We start from the raw sequence: 17,490 nt of genomic DNA, 5'->3' as shown, positions 1-17,490 counted from the left end.
AACCTTCACATATATGGAAGTATACATGAGTATTTACACTGGATGCTTTGTTCGTACAGCAGCTTGATGCAGGGCAGAGGGCTTGATGCAGGGCATCGACAGAGAACAGGAAGTGCAGCATCCTCTTCCTCTTCTCAGAGATCAGCGCTGCCCTGCGCTGCCCTGCGCTGCCTGGCTCTGGTGTACTCCCACAACATTTCTCCCCAAACCCCTGCATTTCATCAGTCTTCCTCAAGAAGCGCACTCAGAATCGGGCTGCAGTGGGCTGCTTATTTGCCCAGCCGGAACACGTGTACACTCATGGAACAGTCCACTTTCACGCTCAGCCCAGTTTCATGCTCAGTCTGCATCAGTGTTCATCCACACCGTGTTTGGTAAAGCCTCCAGCCTGTTGGCGGTGAGCTATCTCCTCCTAAAACAGCATCCATTTCCCTCCCAAGGGAGGGAAATGGAAGTATCCAGAACACCCTCATCTTCAGTGATCAAACACGCGCTATCTGAGCGGCACACGGGTGAACCCTCCAGCACCACAGACATCTAAAGTGGATCTGCTGGTGGGGGCAACGCAGAATAATGATGCTGCCAAGCCCGAAGGCCTCAGCTGTCGTTTTTGATTCTCTCATGTACTCTCTCTCACTCTCTGTCTCTCCATCACACACACTTACTCTCACTCTTTCTCTCTGTGTCTCTGTCTAATTTAAGATCTCTCTCCTTCCCATCCATCTCCTTACCCTCCCTCCCTCCTCCCCGTCCATCTAACCACCTCCCTCTCTCCCTCAGATTAACATCCTGTTGAACTTCAGTGCTGGGGAGGACTGCCCCTGTCCTGAGGACATCCAAGAAGAACTCTCCTCCTTCCACAACGAGCTGCGTCTGCACTGCGGTACACACACACACACCACACACACACCACACACATGCTACACGCACACACACTCCCTGCCTCCACCCATACCTACTCCCACAGCACATGTCTGCTTGGCCTCTGAAAAATAACATTGTTGTGTGTGTACTTGTATGTATGTATGTATGTATGTGTGTGTGTGTGTGTGTGTGTGTGTGTGTGTGTCTGTGTGTGTGCAGGCATCCCGATGGAGGAGGAAGAGGAGGAGCAGGACACGTCTATCAAGGGCCGCCTGCTGGCGCTGCTCTACAAGATCAAAGGCCAGCCTCAGAAGGCAGAGGAGGATCACCCAGAGGAGGAAGCCCCTCCCAGTACGACTCACGCTCGCGCCACTGGCTGATAACCCAGCCAATCACAATCATGCATTTATCAAGGAGACAAAGATAAAGGGGGAGTGGCAGTCGAACCTGTGACAGCTTAGCTACAGGTGTTACACAATACTGCTCTAGCTACAGGTGTTACACAATACTGCTCTAGCTACAGGTATTGTCCTCCTCAGTGAATGGATACTCGTTAACTCACAGATGGGGCAGAGAGCTAGAGACGTCTCACATCACCCAGCCAATGCTGTGGTGGATGTCGAAGCAGATCTTGACCCGTACGTTAAAGTTCCCCAATAAAAACACTCCAGGAACCCCAGGATGTTATCTAACGTGCGCAGACCTTGTTTCCTCGTCTTACAAGTTTAGTATTCAGTATTGACTTGCTAGCGGACCAAAACCAAGTGACGAGCCCACAGGGGAGAGCATTAATGTACCCACATCTGCTGATGGTGAATGAACAGATTGGCCAGTTTTCCCTGAGGTCGCTGTTTGTTCTCCAACTTCAGTGTTTGAAAGGCAATTAAAAGTTACATGTACTCTGTACCCCACACTGGGACGATCTATCGGTCCGCTCTTAAACGGAAATTAAAAGCGTCTGATACCTACTCAGGAAGAGTCGCTAATGGGAAACACTTCACATTCTGATCAGGCACCTGCTCCGCTGCCTAATGAGGACCTTTACGGGAAGTTGGAGATGAGAATGAAGGAGTCCTGCCCCACTAGGTAGTCTGTCTGTTAGACCAGAGAGAGGCCTGGCTGATGTGTCTGTAGAGAGTTCCGCAACAGGCAGCTATTATTTACTGCAGAGGAGGAGGAGGAGAAGGAGGAAAAACAACTGAACGCAGCCATGATGGAGTCTGTCCACTGCTCGTAAATCTACAAAGCGCAAGCTCACACACACACACACACACACACTACAGTACACGCACATAAATACAAACGTGCATTCAAGCTAAACTCTTGTATGTATGCATATACCCACATGCATACACACACACACACACACACAGTAATGAGAATGTATTATAGTTTGAATTTGACATATTTAATAGAGCTACCCTTTAAATATGCTACACTTAAGAGGGATGGATTGTAATACGTAATAGCACTAGTATAACTGTAATCTAATGCCACATAATGTCTCCTAGTCCATCTTAGTCTCTGTAAATGTATTGTGTGTGTGTTTGTGCGTGTCTGTGCTGTTTGTAGTGTGTTTAGGAGCTCAAGGGAGCTCAATGGCTTGTGTTGTATATGTCAACTTTGACATGTGAGATCAAATTAAATCACACTATAAGCTACGACTACATAAGCAATAAACGGGTCACAGTGTGTGAGAGAGTGTGTGTGTGTGAAGGTGTGTGTGCGTGTGTGAGAGAGAGAACGTGTGTGTATTGATTTTTCCTGAGGACGTACTGTAATATAAAAACCACAAACTGCTTAGTCAGCTGACCGCAAACACAATACCATCACTCTCCTGGCCCTGGAGGCAAAACACCATCTCTTTTCCCTTGTCACTCGTGTCCCGGTAAATTCACTTACCATGTTAAGATATTGTCTTGTTCATTCCAGGGGATAGAGGCAACAGGTGTAGTTATACCTCTTGTCAGACAAAAGGTGTAACTTGTCAGATTTGCTTCCCAAAAAACATGTCTGTTGAAGGGTTCTGCTCCATTCCGTTGTGCTTGCGGCCGTCGCTATCACGGACAGATGGTTTATCGATCGTGTTTGTGGTCGTTCATCACTAGCCGACTGCAGGTCTACTGGCGTGCACGCAGAACTGTGCAATACAACCAAACAGAAAAGAATAGAAGAGAATACAGTAGAACACCTGGAATGAAAGCAGCCCAACCCTCTTGCATGACTTTTCACCAGTCTTAAGCCCCTCGCTACAACAAGCAACACCACTAACCTCGCTAGTCTCACAGTTGAATCCATGCGGACGAGTCAACGCAAAACCCTGAACCTTGTGTGTGTGTGTGTGTGTGTGTGTGTGTGCAGCCAACCTGAAGGAGCTGATCTCCCAGACCATGGCCAGCTGGGCGCAGGAGTGCATGATCCAGGACCCGCAGCTGGTCAGGAAGATGTTCAGCCTGCTACGGCGCCAGTACGACGGCATCGGGGAGCTGCTCCGAGCGCTCAGGAAGAGCTACACCATCTCTGCGGCGTCCATCCAGGACGCCATCAACCTGCTGGCGTCCCTGGGCCAGATCCGCTCTCTGCTGTCCGTGCGCATGGGCAAGGTGGAGGAGAAGCTGATGATCGACGGGCTGGGGTGAGAGAGAATGTTTTGGTTTTGGCGTGTAGCGTTCAGTTCAGCCGGAGCATATTTTTTTCCAAGAAGTGACAAGTTTATTTAGCTTTTGTAACAATCACAGTTACATTGGAATTCTGTTCATCTATGTTCTTATATTATGTTCAAGCAGCACCCTAACCTGATGTTAATCTTGGTTGTTCGTAGGGACATCATGAACAACAAGGTGTTTTACCAGCACCCTAATCTGATGCGCGTGCTGGGCATGCATGAGACCGTCATGGAGGTGATGGTCAATGTCCTGGGAGGAGACAAGTCTCAGGTATGTAGACACTTATGCACACAGGGGGATTTGAACCCGCAATCTCTTAGTCTGTGAAATTCTATACCACTGAGTTAGACCCAGGTATGAGTCTTGGAAGGCTGGCGTTTCCAGTATCTAATGAATCCTTTATTTATAGGACATCTGGGGGGGAAAAGTGGGCAGCAGAAAAAAATGCTTATTAGCCTTTATTATTGTGCCATATGGCCCTGTTTATGAGGGGGCGCGGTGAGTGATTAGGGAAAGAGGTGTGTGTGTGAGGTGGGAGGTGGTAAGGGAGAACTGGGGGGTGGGGGGGGGGGGCAAGGGCTCCCATGCCAGGCCTTTTTGGGCTATCCTCTGAGAGGAGGGTGTGATTTAGCGCCAGTCTCCGTGCCAACCATGAACAAGACCCATGACGGGGGCAACCCCAGCCAGACTGACGGACAGACCGCAGGCCTTCCAGCCTGTAGCAATCTCACCACGTAGTCAGTTACACAAATTCCTGCCCTGTTGGCTGCTATCCGATCTGTCCGGTTCTCCTTACAGGGCCTGGTAGAAGCTCTGTCAGCATGGCCTGTATGTGTGTAAGAGTCAGGTTTTCTGTCCTTACCGAGTGACTAGTAATATTTACAGTCACAGGTTCTTACCTCAGAATATCTCATGATGTTGCTCAACTTAAGATGCCATTTTAGCTTAACATCCTAATAGTTTCACCGGTGGGCCATCCGCTGTGCGGTCCCTCAGCGCTGCTTTGAACCTGCCGCTCAAACGCAGTGAACAAACGCAGGTGAAACCTGACTGTGGTCTCTCCTCCGCCCTCCGCAGGAAATCACGTTCCCCAAGATGGTGGCCAGCTGCTGTCGCTTCCTGTGCTACTTCTGTCGGATCAGCCGTCAGAACCAGAAGGCCATGTTCGACCACCTCAGCTACCTGCTGGAGAACAGTAGCGTCGGCCTGGGTGGGTCACAGAGATGTGATGGAGGCGTCACGGGTCACTGCTCACCAGGGTCTTGGCTAAGTCGGGTCAGATCCAGGATAGTTGTGTTTCAGTTGCAGGTCATCAACCACCCATGTTAGGGATTTATTGTTTCCAGAACAATAGAGAGAGAGAGAGACAGAGAGAGAGACAGAGAGAGAGAGACAGAGAGAGACACAGAGAGAGAGACAGAGAGAGAGACACAGAGAGAGACACAGAGAGAGACACAGAGAGAGAGACACAGAGAGACACAGAGACAGAGAGAGAGGGAACTGTGAAAGGAGGGAAGTTAAAGCTGAAGGAGAGGAGGGTGGACAGACTGGAGGATGACACACACAACCCCTTTCTGTGGTGGGAGGGGATGAAGGAGAGACCAAGAGAGGGAGATTCTGATTTTCTTTTAGAATTCAGGGCATGGAACGATGAGTCACTGGGATTAGGACTGTGAGGCACAGCAGAGTGAACAAGGAGATTTCCCACACACAGCACACCTCGCTCACCCACAGCACATCTCGCTCACCCACAGCACACCTCGCTCACCCACACCACACCTCGCTCACCCACACCACACCTCGCTCACCCACTCACCCACACCACACCTCGCTCACCCACACCACACCTCGCTCACCCACACCACACCTCGCTCACCCACTCACCCACACCACACCTCGCTCACCCACACCACACCTCGCTCACCCACAGCACACCTCGCTCACCCACAGCACACCTCGCTCACCCACACCACACCTCGCTCACCCACAGCACACCTCGCTCACCCACACCACACCTCGCTCACCCACAGCACACCTCGCTCACCCACACCACACCTCGCTCACCCACACCCACAGCACACCTCGCTCACCCACACCACACCTTGCTCACCCACACCCACAGCACACCTCGCTCACCCACACCACACCTCGCTCACCCACACCCACAGCACACCTCGCTCACCCACACCCACAGCACACCTCGCTCACCCACACCCACAGCACACCTCGCTCACCCACACCCACAGCACACCTCGCTCACCCACACCACACCTCGCTCACCCACACCACACCTCGCTCACCCACAGCACACCTCGCTCACCCACACCACACCTCGCTCACCCACAGCACACCTCGCTCACCCACACCCACAGCACACCTCGCTCACCCACACCCACAGCACACCTCGCTCACCCACAACATACCTCCCACCCAGGACCCACAGACAGGGGACCCACATATAATGAAACTATGCCCTACCAATGCCAGACCTATATCCTCTCCTGATCAGCCCCGATGTTGCGCTGCTGCAGATTTAACATAGTCAAACTATGCCGTGTCAGCGTGCAGACGTTGGCCCGACTTTTTCATTAGGTTAATGCTCGCCTCCTGCATACTTTTACCCATCGACTCCCATGTCTGATAGAGAGGGACTGGATCGTTGATCCTGGATCTGGAAGTGAATCAGGATTGATCTCCGGGTCCGTGGATGTTGGCAGGATGGTTTAGGAGGGTGTAATTCCTGGAGAGAGACTGCCATCTGCTGGGAGCAGGGGAAAACTGGGTAAAGTAATTGTGACTAAATGTTAATCTGATGATTGTGTGTGTGTGTGTGTGGTGTGGTGTGTGTGTGTGTGTGTGTGTGTGTGTGTGTGTGTGTGTGTGTGTGTGTGTGTGTGTGTGTGTGTGGTGTGTGTGTGTGTGGGCTTGCAGCTTCTCCCGCCATGAGAGGCTCCACTCCTCTGGACGTGGCTGCGTCCTCAGTGATGGACAACAACGGCCTGGCCCTGGAACTGGAGGAGCCCGACCTGGAGAAGGTAGGAAGGTCACACCCCGCTTCAGCACCACGCCACCTGGTGGACACTCCAGGAACAAGCTAGCTAGAGGGTGCTCTCAAGCCATGGCAAGGCTGGGGGAGGATTTATAACAGTAGTGTGTATGTGCGTATCGTACGTGTGTATGTTGTGTGTGTGTGTGTGTGTGTGTAGGTGGTGATGTACCTGGCAGGCTGTGGGCTGCAGAGCTGTGCCATGCTGGTTGCTAAGGGCTACCCTGACATCGGCTGGAACCCTATAGAAGGAGAGCGTTATCTGTCCTTCCTGCGGTTCGCTGTCTTCTCCAACGGTAGGCCTGGGTGCAGGGGGTTCTGAAGAGCCAGTACGACAAGGTTACATTCACATTTGGTTCATTTAGCAGGGTTTGAGTTAGGGCAGGTTGTTGATTTATGATGTGTGCGTCTAGGGGAGAGTGTTGAGGAGAACTCTAACGTGGTGGTGAAGCTGCTGATTCGTCGGCCAGAGTGTTTTGGCCCCGCCCTTAGAGGAGAGGGAGGTAACGGCCTGTTGGCTGCCATGCAGGAAGCCATCACCATCTCTGAGGACCCAGCCCTGGACCTTCCCAGCGCTGACTCAGGACTCACCTCTGGGTAATCCCCCCCCCTCATATACATATGTATATGATACATATACATATAATAAATGACAGTGAGACACCAAGGAAGCCAGTCAGCCATGTCTTTCTAACTGTACCTTCATCCCTGTCTTCTCCCCAGGCCGGGTGAGGAGGAGGAGGAGGTGGCTCACATGGGCAATGCCATCATGTCCTTCTACTCTGCTCTGATTGACCTGCTGGGACGCTGCGCCCCAGAGATGCATGTGAGTCCACATCTCTCTTTCCTCTCTCTCCCTCTCTCGTCCCCTCTCTCTCTCCTTCCCTCTTCCTCTCTCTCTCTCTCTCTCTCTCTCTCTTCCTCTCTCTCTCTCTCTCTCTCTTCCTCTCTCTGTCTCTCTCCTTCCCTCTCTCTCTCTCTCTCTCTCTCTCTCTCTCTCTCTCTCTCTCTCTCTCTCTCTCTCTTCCTCTCTCTGTCTCTCTCCTTCCCTCTGTCTCTCTCTCTCTCTCTCTCTCTCTCTCTCTCTCTCTTCCTCTCTCTGTCTCTCTCCTTCCCTCTGTCTCTCTCTCTCTCTCTCTCTCTCTCTCTCTGTCTCTCTCTCTCTCTCTGTCTCTTACTGTCTCGTTCTCACTCACTCCGTGTCTCTCCCCCTCCCAGCTCATCAACAAGGGGAAAGGGGAGGCCCTGCGTATCCGGGCCATCCTGCGCTCCCTGGTGCCCACCTCCGACCTGGTGGGGATCATCAGCATTCCCCTCAAGATGCCCGTGGTCAACAAAGGTGTGGACTGCCTCTGCTGGCCGGCAGGCAGGCTGGAGAACCAGCCCTCAGTAGACCCACATACGACTGCTTATCCACCCAGTGTGAAACAGTGTAGAGAGGGCTGGGTAAATTATATTGATAGATTCTTCTGCAAGTCATCCTTGGGCAGAGATGCTTGATGTGTTTAAGCTTAAAGGAGCTAAATCACGGTGGTTGTGCAGTTTGCTCACAGCTTGTGACCTCGTAAAGTAGATTTCTGCTCATTATTATTTCTGTTACCATAGAAGAAGAAAAAACACTTCAGCCTTGGATAAGGTCTTTCCTGTTTTATTTTCTGCCTAATGTAGAAATGTTTGTTTAGATATAAACTCAACTAGACATATTGTCAGTGGAGTGACTCCCAAAATGATCAAATATGAACTTTTCAGGATCCATTCCAAATCCAATTAAGCTTTCTGGTTTGATTTTCCTCTTGACATACTTTAATGAGAAAACTCACATTACTTTACATGAGAGAACTTAATAGACTTTTTAGAACACACACTCCCCCTGTAATCTATTGCTTAAAATTAATCCTTTAAGAAATCAGACTTCTGAACGTTATAACATTTTCCTGGTTTGAGATGGTCCTTCAAGATGGTCCTTTTTCATGCTCTGTTTCTTTCTGTCCACATTCCTCACTCTGTGGACTTTGAGAAAGTGCTGGTGATGGTTATGCAAAACTTTATAACTTTAAAAAAGGTTATTCCTTTTAAGAAGGAATTAAATCGAATTTCCAGTGAGTTAGTATCTTCTTCTCCTCCTCCTGTCAGATGGTACAGTGACAGAGCCAGACATGTCGGCCAGCTTCTGCCCGGACCACAAGGCCCCCATGGTGCTGTTCCTGGACCGTGTGTACGGCATCGAGGACCAGGGCTTCCTGCTGCACCTGCTGGAGGTGGGCTTCCTTCCCGACCTCAGGGCGTCTGCCTCGCTGGACACGGTGAGTGACCGGGAGAGACTCCTCAGCTCCAGACAGCACGACGCCACGCTGTCCTAACGCTTTCACAACGCTGTCACAACGCTGTCATAACGCTGTCATAACGCTGTCATAACGCTGTCATAACGGTGCTTCAGACACTGCCCTGCACATGACGTCAAATTACGTTTGACATTTTCTGAATTGTCTTATTCATTTGATCATTTTCTTATTTAGTTTATGTATTTTTTCACATCATTATTGGGTTCTTCGATCAAAGAGCTCCTAAACTCCTCCCAACACATACATGTCCCCGTACACGTCCAGCGCATGACCCACGTTCCCTCAGCCGCCCTGACGCCGCCCCGCTGTTCTTCCCTCCGTCCACCAGGAGGTGCTGAGCACCACGGAGACCGCCCTGGCCATGAACCGCTACATCGGCACGGCCATGCTTCCCCTGCTGACCAGGTGTGCGTCCCTGTTCGCCGGCACGGAGCACTTTGCGGCGCTGGTGGACTCCACCCTGCACACCATCTACCGGCTGTCCAAGGGCCGCTCACTCACCAAGGCCCAGCGAGACTCCATCGAGGAGTGTCTGCTGGCCATCTGCTCGTAAGTCCTGACGCTCCGGGCTCTGCCCTCTGATTGGACCGAGCAGGTGACCTGTCGTCATGCGTCATGTGCGGGAGGACGACCTTGGATCTACCGCTCACTCTCTCGTGCCCTTGGCATGCAATACATTTTTCCAGGAACTGTGTGTGTACTCACAGTACCTGTGTGTGTGTGTGTGTATTAACAATACCAGTGACTGTGTGTACTAACAGTACCAGTAAGTGTGTGTGTACTTACTGTACCAGTGTGTGTACTTACTGTACCAGTGTGTGTGCTTACTGTACCAGTGTGTGTACTAACAGTACCAGTGTGTGTGCTAACTGTACCAGTGTGTGTACTAACAGTACCAGTGTGTGTGCTAACTGTACCAGTGTGTGTGCTTACTGTACCAGTGTGTGTACTAACAGTACCAGTGTGTGTGCTAACTGTACCAGTGTGTGTACTTACTGTACCAGTGTGTGTACTGACAGTACCAGTGTGTGTACTGACAGTACCAGTGTGTGTACTGACAGTACCAGTGTGTGTACTAACAGTAGCAGCTCTGCTCCCCAGACACCTGAGGCCCTCCATGATGCAGCAGCTGTTGAGACGTCTGGTGTTTGACGTGCCCTTACTTACCGAGTACTGCCAGATGCCCATCAGGGTGAGACACCAAACACGCTGCGTCTTCCTCCTTAAGATGATTCTGTCACTGTCATCAGACGGTGGTAGTTATGGGTGACAGGAAAAGGCAGGAGAGAGACAGAAGGAAAGGTGTGCAGAAATGGGCCCAGGTCAGATTCAAACCTGGGCCGCTGCGGTGAGGGTTGGGAAAGGCAGCACATCCTAACTGGTGTTGTTGCTGTGTGTGCAGCTGCTGACCAACCACTACGAGCAGAGCTGGAAGTACTACTGCCTGCCCTCGGGGCTGGGCAGCTACGGCATGGCCTCAGAGGAGGAGCTGCTGCTCACCAAGAAGCTCTTCTGGGGAATCTTCGACTCTCTCTCTCAGAAGGTACTGCCTTGAGTTAGATCAGTCTGAGTTGAGTTGAATTTAATAGAGGTGAGTGGCTTGATTGAGTTGAGTTTAAGTTTAATTTGGAGTCTAGTTTGGTCCTTGTGTGTGTACAGTATGTATGGTCTCCTCCCTGGTCGGTCTTGGGTCAGTTTGTTTGTCAGCGTTCCTGAGATTTTTTGAAAGAAAACTCATGTGGTTATTTTGATGATTTGAGGGTCGACCTGCTCTACCTCATCCCTGTCAGTATCTGTTAGTTCCTCTCTGTCCCAGAGTGCTCTCCTACAGGGAGAGGCTCTTGCAGCGGTTGTAATGAGAGAAACGTGAAGGCATGGTAAAAGGCCTGGGAACATCATCACTGAGGCGAAACTGAGAGATGAATCTTTTATCAGTCTGTGACAGATCATCGCTTTCTGCAGAGTGTTTCTTCTTTCTCTCTCTCACTGCTGTTGCTCTTTCTCTCTCACGCCCTCACACGCTAACTCTCTATTTCTCTCACTCACTCATTCACTCACTCTCTTACTTTCTCTCTCTCTCTCTCTCTCTCTCTCTCTCTCTCTCTCTCTCGCTCTCTCTCAATCTCTCTCTCTCTCTCTCTCTCTCTCTCTCTCTCTCTCTCTCTCTCTCTCTCTCTCTCTCTCTCTCTCTCTCTCTCTCTCTCTCTCCTGTCTCTGTCTCTCTCTCTGTCTCTCTTTCTGTGTGTCCCTATCTGTCTCTCTCTCTCTGTCTTTCTGTGTTTCTCTCTCTGTCTGTCTGTCTGTCTGTCTCTCTCTCTCTCTCTCTCTCTCTCTCTCTCTCTCTCTCTCTCTCTCTCTCTCTCTCTCTGGGTGAAAAGAGGACATATATACAGTATATTTAAAAATGAAAAAGAAAAGAGATGAAAAGACTAAAGGCAGGAGAACGATTCCTAAGTACAGAGAGAGAGCGATCTCTCAGGCTACCTGAGTTCTCCCTCCCCTCCCTCCCCTCTCCTGAGTGCGTCTGTCCCCCTCTGTGTCCGTCCGTCCTCTGCAGAAGTACGACTCTGAGCTCTTTAAGATGGCCATGTCGTGCCTGAGTGCCATCAGTGGTGCCCTGCCCCCAGACTACGTGGACGCCAGCCCAGGAGCCACCCTGGTCAATCAGGCATCGTTAGACGCTCAGGGCAACTTCGTCCCCAAGACCGTCAACACTGCCAAGTGAGTGGCCAGGCCTGTTTAGTCTGGCCAGGAATGCTGGGGCGGGAATCATGACCAGATTAGGAATGTGTAGGCCTCTGCCTTGGGGTGTAAGAGCAGTCTGCAGGTCTCTGCTCCACCGTTTATTACCGTCATTTCTGTTGAAGGAAGTAGGGACAAACATCACGTGTTAAATAGCATTCAGGGGTTGAGTCTCTGATGTCATAACAGTATAATAATAATAATCATCCTGTTTGTGTCCAGCATCTCTCTCCCAGAGAAGCTAGAGTACATCGCCAACAAATACGCAGAGCATTCTCACGACAAGTGGTCTTCGGAGAAGGTTGGTGTTTCATGTCCTTAATGTGACGTCTCGAAATCTTATCATGTCAAACGTGGAACCCACTGTACACAGCAGCCTGTTCCTGGGACGAACTGGATGAACTGTGTGTGTTGTGTTGTCAGCTGACGGCAGGATGGAAGCTGGGGGAGGCTCTGGACGAGGAGGCCAAAACGCATCCTCTGCTGAAGCCTTACAAAGCTCTGAATGAGAAGGTACTCCACTCCACAGCTGCAGAAGCAGGGGTGCCTGCTGTCCAGTTCCATGGCACTGCACATGTCCAGTACCACGGCACTAAACAGGACAGGAATGACAAGAGCTTCAGCTGGCTCATTATCGTTGACAGCTGTCATCAATCAATGTTTGTCTGTGTCTGTGTGTGCTTGTTTGTCTGTGTGTGCTTGTTTGTGTGCTTGTCTGTGTGTGCTTGTTTGTCTGTGTGTGTGTGTGTGTGTGCTTGTCTGTGTGTGCTTGTTTGTCTGTGTGTGCGTTTGTGTGCTTGTCTGTTTGTGTGCAGGAGAGAGAGGTGTACCGCTGGCCAGTGAAGGAGTCTCTGAAGAGCATGCTGGCTCTGGGCTGGAGCCTGGAGAGCAGCAGGGAGGTGGAGAAGAAGACCTCAGAAACAGCTGCAGTAAGGACACACTCTGGCTTCACTCTGCATTCACTGCTTATCATATCGACTGGGCTGGAGATGCTCTAACCACTGAGCTCCCCCCATGGTCTCTGACTACAACAAAGTATTGTCACCTCCCTCTGCAGGATGGTGAATTCATCCCGGCACCTGTGGACCTGCACAACGTGACTCTGACCAGGGACGTACAGGTGAGTGGTCACATGACCTCCATTTCCTGGTTGCTTCCTGCCTCTTCTCTCTGATTGGATGAACACACCTGCAGTAGAGCCCAGCTACAGGTTCCGTGTGTAGCGAAGTCGTGTAGCGAGGTCGTGTAGCGAGGTCGTGTCGAGAGAATCCCTACCTACTGTGTATCTGCTGTGGCTCCAGGGGATGGTGGAGGTGGTGGCGGAGAACTACCACAACATCTGGGCCAAGAAGAAGAAAGCTGAGCTCAGCAGTAAAGGTACTCTGTCATCACACTGGCTCTTTATTTGGCTCCTGGTTGCACCAATTCTGCCTTCCTACCTAAGTTTGTTATTACAGATCTGATCATGCAGACCAAATCCTCTCATGGATTGATGGATGGATGGATGGTTACACACATAGATAGATACATACATACATAGACTCATTCTGTATTTCTTCTTCCCCTGGGTAAATGGTTCCTGTTGTCCGTCTCTCCCCTCTCAGGAGGAGGGACCCACCCCCTGCTGGTGCCCTACGACACCCTGACCTCCAAGGAGAAGTCCAGGGACCGGGAGAAGGCCCAGGAGCTCTTCAAGTTCCTGCAGATTAACGGCTACGCCATCAGCAGGTCAGGAGGTTTACGCAGGCTCCTCCCAGCTCCTTCTTCTGTTTGAGCGGCAGTATAACTCTATACTCAAACATAGCAAGCTTCAGATAGTAATATCAAGAGATGTGGCTGATTGAAGAAGGGTTTAGTTGAACTCGTTGGATGAGGGGCAGAGTTGCAGCCCTTCAAAGCAGCTAACCCTGGCAAAGCAGTCACCAAGCGTCTGTGGTCTTCCCTGGTTTTTCCAGGGGCCTGAAGGAGATGGAGGAGGACTCGTCTTTGATGGAGAAGAGGTTTGGCTACAAGTTCCTGAAGAGGCTGCTGAAGTACGTGGACTCAGCCCAGGAGTTCATCGCCCACCTGGGTCAGTAGAGCGCCGGCTCACATTCCCTCAGAAATAAGACAGTCATTTGAACTGAACTTAAGTGAACTGAAAGAGTAGTGCTCTCATGGTTTTTGTGTGATTGAACGCGATGGTGAGTTCTTGAGTTTCCCCTGTTGACTCTAACTCTCTCTGGATCCGGGGGTCGTCGCAGAGGCCATGGCAACTAGCGGGAAGACAGACAAGTCTCCTCACGACCAGGAGATCAAGTTCTTCGCCAAAGTGCTTCTCCCGCTGATCGACCAGTACCTGAAGAACCACTTCCTCTACTTCCTGTCCACACCCAGCAAGAACCTGAGCAGCAGTGGCTATGCCTCTAACAAGGAGAAGGAGATGATCACCAGGTACCATGAAGACCCTCTCAGTCTGGAGTGATCAAACTCCTAAGATAGATAGAATCTATCTTATATACTCCTAGAAGATAAGAACGTAGACACGCAGGTCAAATATGTAGTTTATTCACAAGCTCGGTTCCTCAGATGGTCGCTGTGAGTATTGTAAACATAGGCTGCATAAATGACCCCATGGACAGGAACTCTATACGCTTGTTGATGTTAGACATGTTTCCACATTACCAGACTATGAACTTGGTATCACAGTCCTAACATCACTCTGTAGGTTCCTGCTCATTAGCCGCAATCCTCAACCATCTTGGTGTAAAGGTTTTCCATGTCACAAAAAAGGACACGGGTCAATTCAACACTGGATAATGCACGTTCATTCTTAAAGTTCATCTCTGCCAACGCTGTCTTTGGTTTCCTGCTTGGTCTCTGCCTTACATTCTCTGTACCTGTCTCTATTCATCTCCTCCCTGCCCTCCTGTCTTCTAGCTTGTTCTGCAAGCTAGCAGCTCTTGTCAGACACAGGATTTCCCTCTTTGGTAAGCCAGGCCACCTGGGCCTTCTCCCTGTGTGCTGGTGTGTGTGTGTGTGTGTGTGTGTGTGTGTGTGTGTGTGTGTGTGTGTGTGTGTGTGAAGAAGCTCCTGTAATCTCTGGATGATGTGTTCTTCCTAAAGGGAGTGATTCTGCCATCACGGTCAGCTGTCTACACATCCTAGCTCAGTCACTGGACGCAAGGTGAAGGACCTAAACGAGATAGTTGAACCATTTTTGTTCAAAGTTTGTCAGTTTGATACTGTAGAGCAATAAAAAAAACAGTATTAGGTGAAGGATATTTTCTACTCGTCGTTGACCCAACTAATAGCCTCTGTGCTTCCATCCTCGCTGTAGAACGGTGATGAAGTCCGGCTCGGAGCTGGTGAAGGCGGGCTTGCGCACGTTCTTCGAGAATGCGGCGGAGGACCTGGAGAAGACGGTGGAGATGCTGAAGCTGGGGAAGTTCGCCCACTCGAGGGCCCAGATCAAGGCCATGACTCAGGGCCTGAACTATGCCACAGTGGCACTGCTGCCCATCCTCACCGCCCTGTTTGAACACGTCACGCTGCACCACTTTGAGGACGACCTGCTCCGTGAGTCCTCTTGCTCACGACCTTGCTCACGACCTTGCTCACGACCTTGCTCACGACCTTGCTCACGACCTGCTCACGACCTTGCTCACGACCTGCTCACAACCTTGCTCACGACCTGCTCACAACCTTGCTCACGACCTGCTCACGACCTTGCTCACGACCTGCTCACGACCTTGCTCACGACCTGCTCACAACCTTGCTCACGACCTTGCTCACGACCTGCTCACGACCTTGCTCACGACCTTGCTCACGACCTGCTCACGACCTTGCTCACAACCTTGCTCACAACCTTGCTCACGACCGTGAACCTAACGATTCAGTACACAGAACAGTAGTAATAATAACAATGAGAAAGTGTATTCATTTATCTGACACTTCAATGTAAAGTGACATACAGGTGTGGGAATTTAAACCTGTTACCTCTTAATCAGGAGTCAAACGCTCTAACCACTGAGCTGTCTCCTGGTAACTCTGTCAGGTCACTGAATGGATTCCCACCTAGCTGTAGTTACTGACAGAGGGGTGTTTCAGAGCTGTATTTACTGACGTGTGTTTCAGAGCTGTAGTTACTGACGTGTGTTTCAGAGCTGTAGTTACTGACAGAGGGGTGTTTCAGAGCTGTAGTTACTGACGTGTGTTTCAGAGCTGTAGTTACTGACAGAGGGGTGTTTCAGAGCTGTAGTTACTGACAGAGGGGTGTTTCAGAGCTGTAGTTACTGACAGAGGGGTGTTTCAGAGCTGTTTATACTGACAGAGGGGTGTTTCAGAGCTGTAGTTACTGATAGACGTGTGTTTCAGTGAATGATGTCCAGCTGTACTGCTATCGCATCCTGACCAGCCTGTACTTCCTGGGCACGGGGAAGAACGTCTACGTGGAGAGGTGAGCGGTGGAGATGTCACTTCCTGGTGACAAGCTCACACTGAGAACCTAACTGAGATCCTCATATGAGAGCTAGCACTGTAGCACCACTGATTCTCTATCTCTCTCACTCTCTCTGTGTGTCTGTATATATGTGTGTGTGGTGTATGTACATGTGTGTGTTTGTATGTGCATACATGTGTGCATGGTGTTTGTGTGTGTGTTCTGCGCAGGCATCTGCCTGCCCTGGGCGAGTGTTTGTCCGTCCTAGTGGGAGCCATGCCCGTGGCCTTCCTGGAGGCGGAGCTTAACGCCCACAACCCCCTGTCTGTGTTCAACACCAAGACCCCCCGAGAGAGGGCCAGTGAGTCCACACACAGTCCTACTCTACATTACAACACAACCACACCATCTACACTACTACACAACACATCAAAACACACAACCACCATAAACTTAGCCGTCCACAGAAACCTCGTCTATAAGAAAGTCTAAGCGTAGCGATTTTAGTTTCATATATAATTAACTCATTTCTTAGTGATAGCTCATATCCATCACTGGTGTGGTCAGTGGTGAGTGATACCTTGTTGCTCTGCACCCAGTTCTGAGCATGCCCGACACGGTGGAGGAGATGTGTCCAGACCTGCCTGACCTGGAGCGCTTGCTGAAGGACATCCACGACATCTCAGAGTCCGGTGCTCGCTACACAGAGATGCCTCAGGTCGGCAGGGCGGGGGCAGGAAGTCAGTTCACCCAGGAGAGCTAGTGCTGCCCTGATGAACGCCCATCCATCCCTATGGAGGGAATGCAGGAAGTTGAGACTTTTCGGTGCAGGCACCTTTCTCAAAGCGAGTGTGTTGGTAGTGGAAAACACACAGGAACCATGCAGATCTGGTTTAGCCGAATCACATTTGTTAGCTGATGTAGAAATGATCATAGTATTGTTGATCTTCTTCTCTGGAATTTCCTTTAGGATCTTGAATGTCGTTTAGGATCTTGAATGTTATTTGTGATTACCTGAGCCAGCTGAACTGAAAAGGCTCTTCCTGCAGGTGATTGAGGTGATCCTCCCCATGGTGTGTAACTACCTGTCCAACTGGTGGGAGAAAGGTCCGGAGAACTCTGACCCTGACGCCCTGACCTGCACCAGGGTGACCTCGGACCACCTCAGCATCATCCTGGGGAACATCCTGAAGATCCTCAACAACAACCTAGGGATGGATGATGCCTCCTGGATGAAGAGGCTTGCAGGTCAGGCTGGTCGGACCTCCGCTGGACAGAGCTCTCTGCTTTTTCCGGAAAAGTCCTTTGTGGAATGTTTGCACTGTGTGCTATTTGTTGTGTGTCGCTTTGGGTAAAATGCCCAAGTCTGCGAAATGAATACAAATGGAAATAGAAAGTAATCATGACACT

The 17,490-nt window shown here is 50.6% G+C and overlaps 1 protein-coding gene across 3 annotated transcripts in view; it reads left to right on the top strand.

Moving 5' to 3' along the window:
• The window catches only part of ryr3 (ryanodine receptor 3), a 79,465-nt gene that overhangs the window by 43,807 nt on the left and 18,168 nt on the right, over positions 1–17,490 (top strand). For all 3 annotated transcript variants that reach the window (XM_062468581.1, XM_062468579.1, XM_062468582.1), the window contains 30 exons: positions 781–883; positions 1,084–1,215; positions 3,226–3,499; positions 3,686–3,800; positions 4,608–4,740; positions 6,462–6,565; positions 6,737–6,872; positions 6,990–7,173; positions 7,300–7,402; positions 7,795–7,915; positions 8,710–8,879; positions 9,247–9,467; positions 10,020–10,110; positions 10,321–10,461; positions 11,476–11,639; positions 11,883–11,961; positions 12,084–12,173; positions 12,476–12,589; positions 12,718–12,780; positions 12,962–13,037; positions 13,265–13,388; positions 13,616–13,731; positions 13,904–14,093; positions 14,580–14,629; positions 14,766–14,826; positions 14,980–15,218; positions 16,017–16,098; positions 16,311–16,441; positions 16,680–16,798; positions 17,130–17,328. In XM_062468581.1, coding sequence (XP_062324565.1) covers positions 781–883; positions 1,084–1,215; positions 3,226–3,499; positions 3,686–3,800; positions 4,608–4,740; positions 6,462–6,565; positions 6,737–6,872; positions 6,990–7,173; positions 7,300–7,402; positions 7,795–7,915; positions 8,710–8,879; positions 9,247–9,467; positions 10,020–10,110; positions 10,321–10,461; positions 11,476–11,639; positions 11,883–11,961; positions 12,084–12,173; positions 12,476–12,589; positions 12,718–12,780; positions 12,962–13,037; positions 13,265–13,388; positions 13,616–13,731; positions 13,904–14,093; positions 14,580–14,629; positions 14,766–14,826; positions 14,980–15,218; positions 16,017–16,098; positions 16,311–16,441; positions 16,680–16,798; positions 17,130–17,328 — 3,925 coding nt within the window. The remainder of the gene's footprint in view (positions 1–780; positions 884–1,083; positions 1,216–3,225; positions 3,500–3,685; positions 3,801–4,607; positions 4,741–6,461; positions 6,566–6,736; positions 6,873–6,989; positions 7,174–7,299; positions 7,403–7,794; positions 7,916–8,709; positions 8,880–9,246; positions 9,468–10,019; positions 10,111–10,320; positions 10,462–11,475; positions 11,640–11,882; positions 11,962–12,083; positions 12,174–12,475; positions 12,590–12,717; positions 12,781–12,961; positions 13,038–13,264; positions 13,389–13,615; positions 13,732–13,903; positions 14,094–14,579; positions 14,630–14,765; positions 14,827–14,979; positions 15,219–16,016; positions 16,099–16,310; positions 16,442–16,679; positions 16,799–17,129; positions 17,329–17,490) is intronic.

Source organism: Osmerus eperlanus, chromosome 8, assembly GCF_963692335.1.
Source record: "Osmerus eperlanus chromosome 8, fOsmEpe2.1, whole genome shotgun sequence".
Classification (NCBI taxonomy): domain Eukaryota; kingdom Metazoa; phylum Chordata; class Actinopteri; order Osmeriformes; family Osmeridae; genus Osmerus; species Osmerus eperlanus.
Note: the sequence above shows the minus strand (reverse complement) of the source record. Positions and strands in the feature narration are given on the sequence as shown.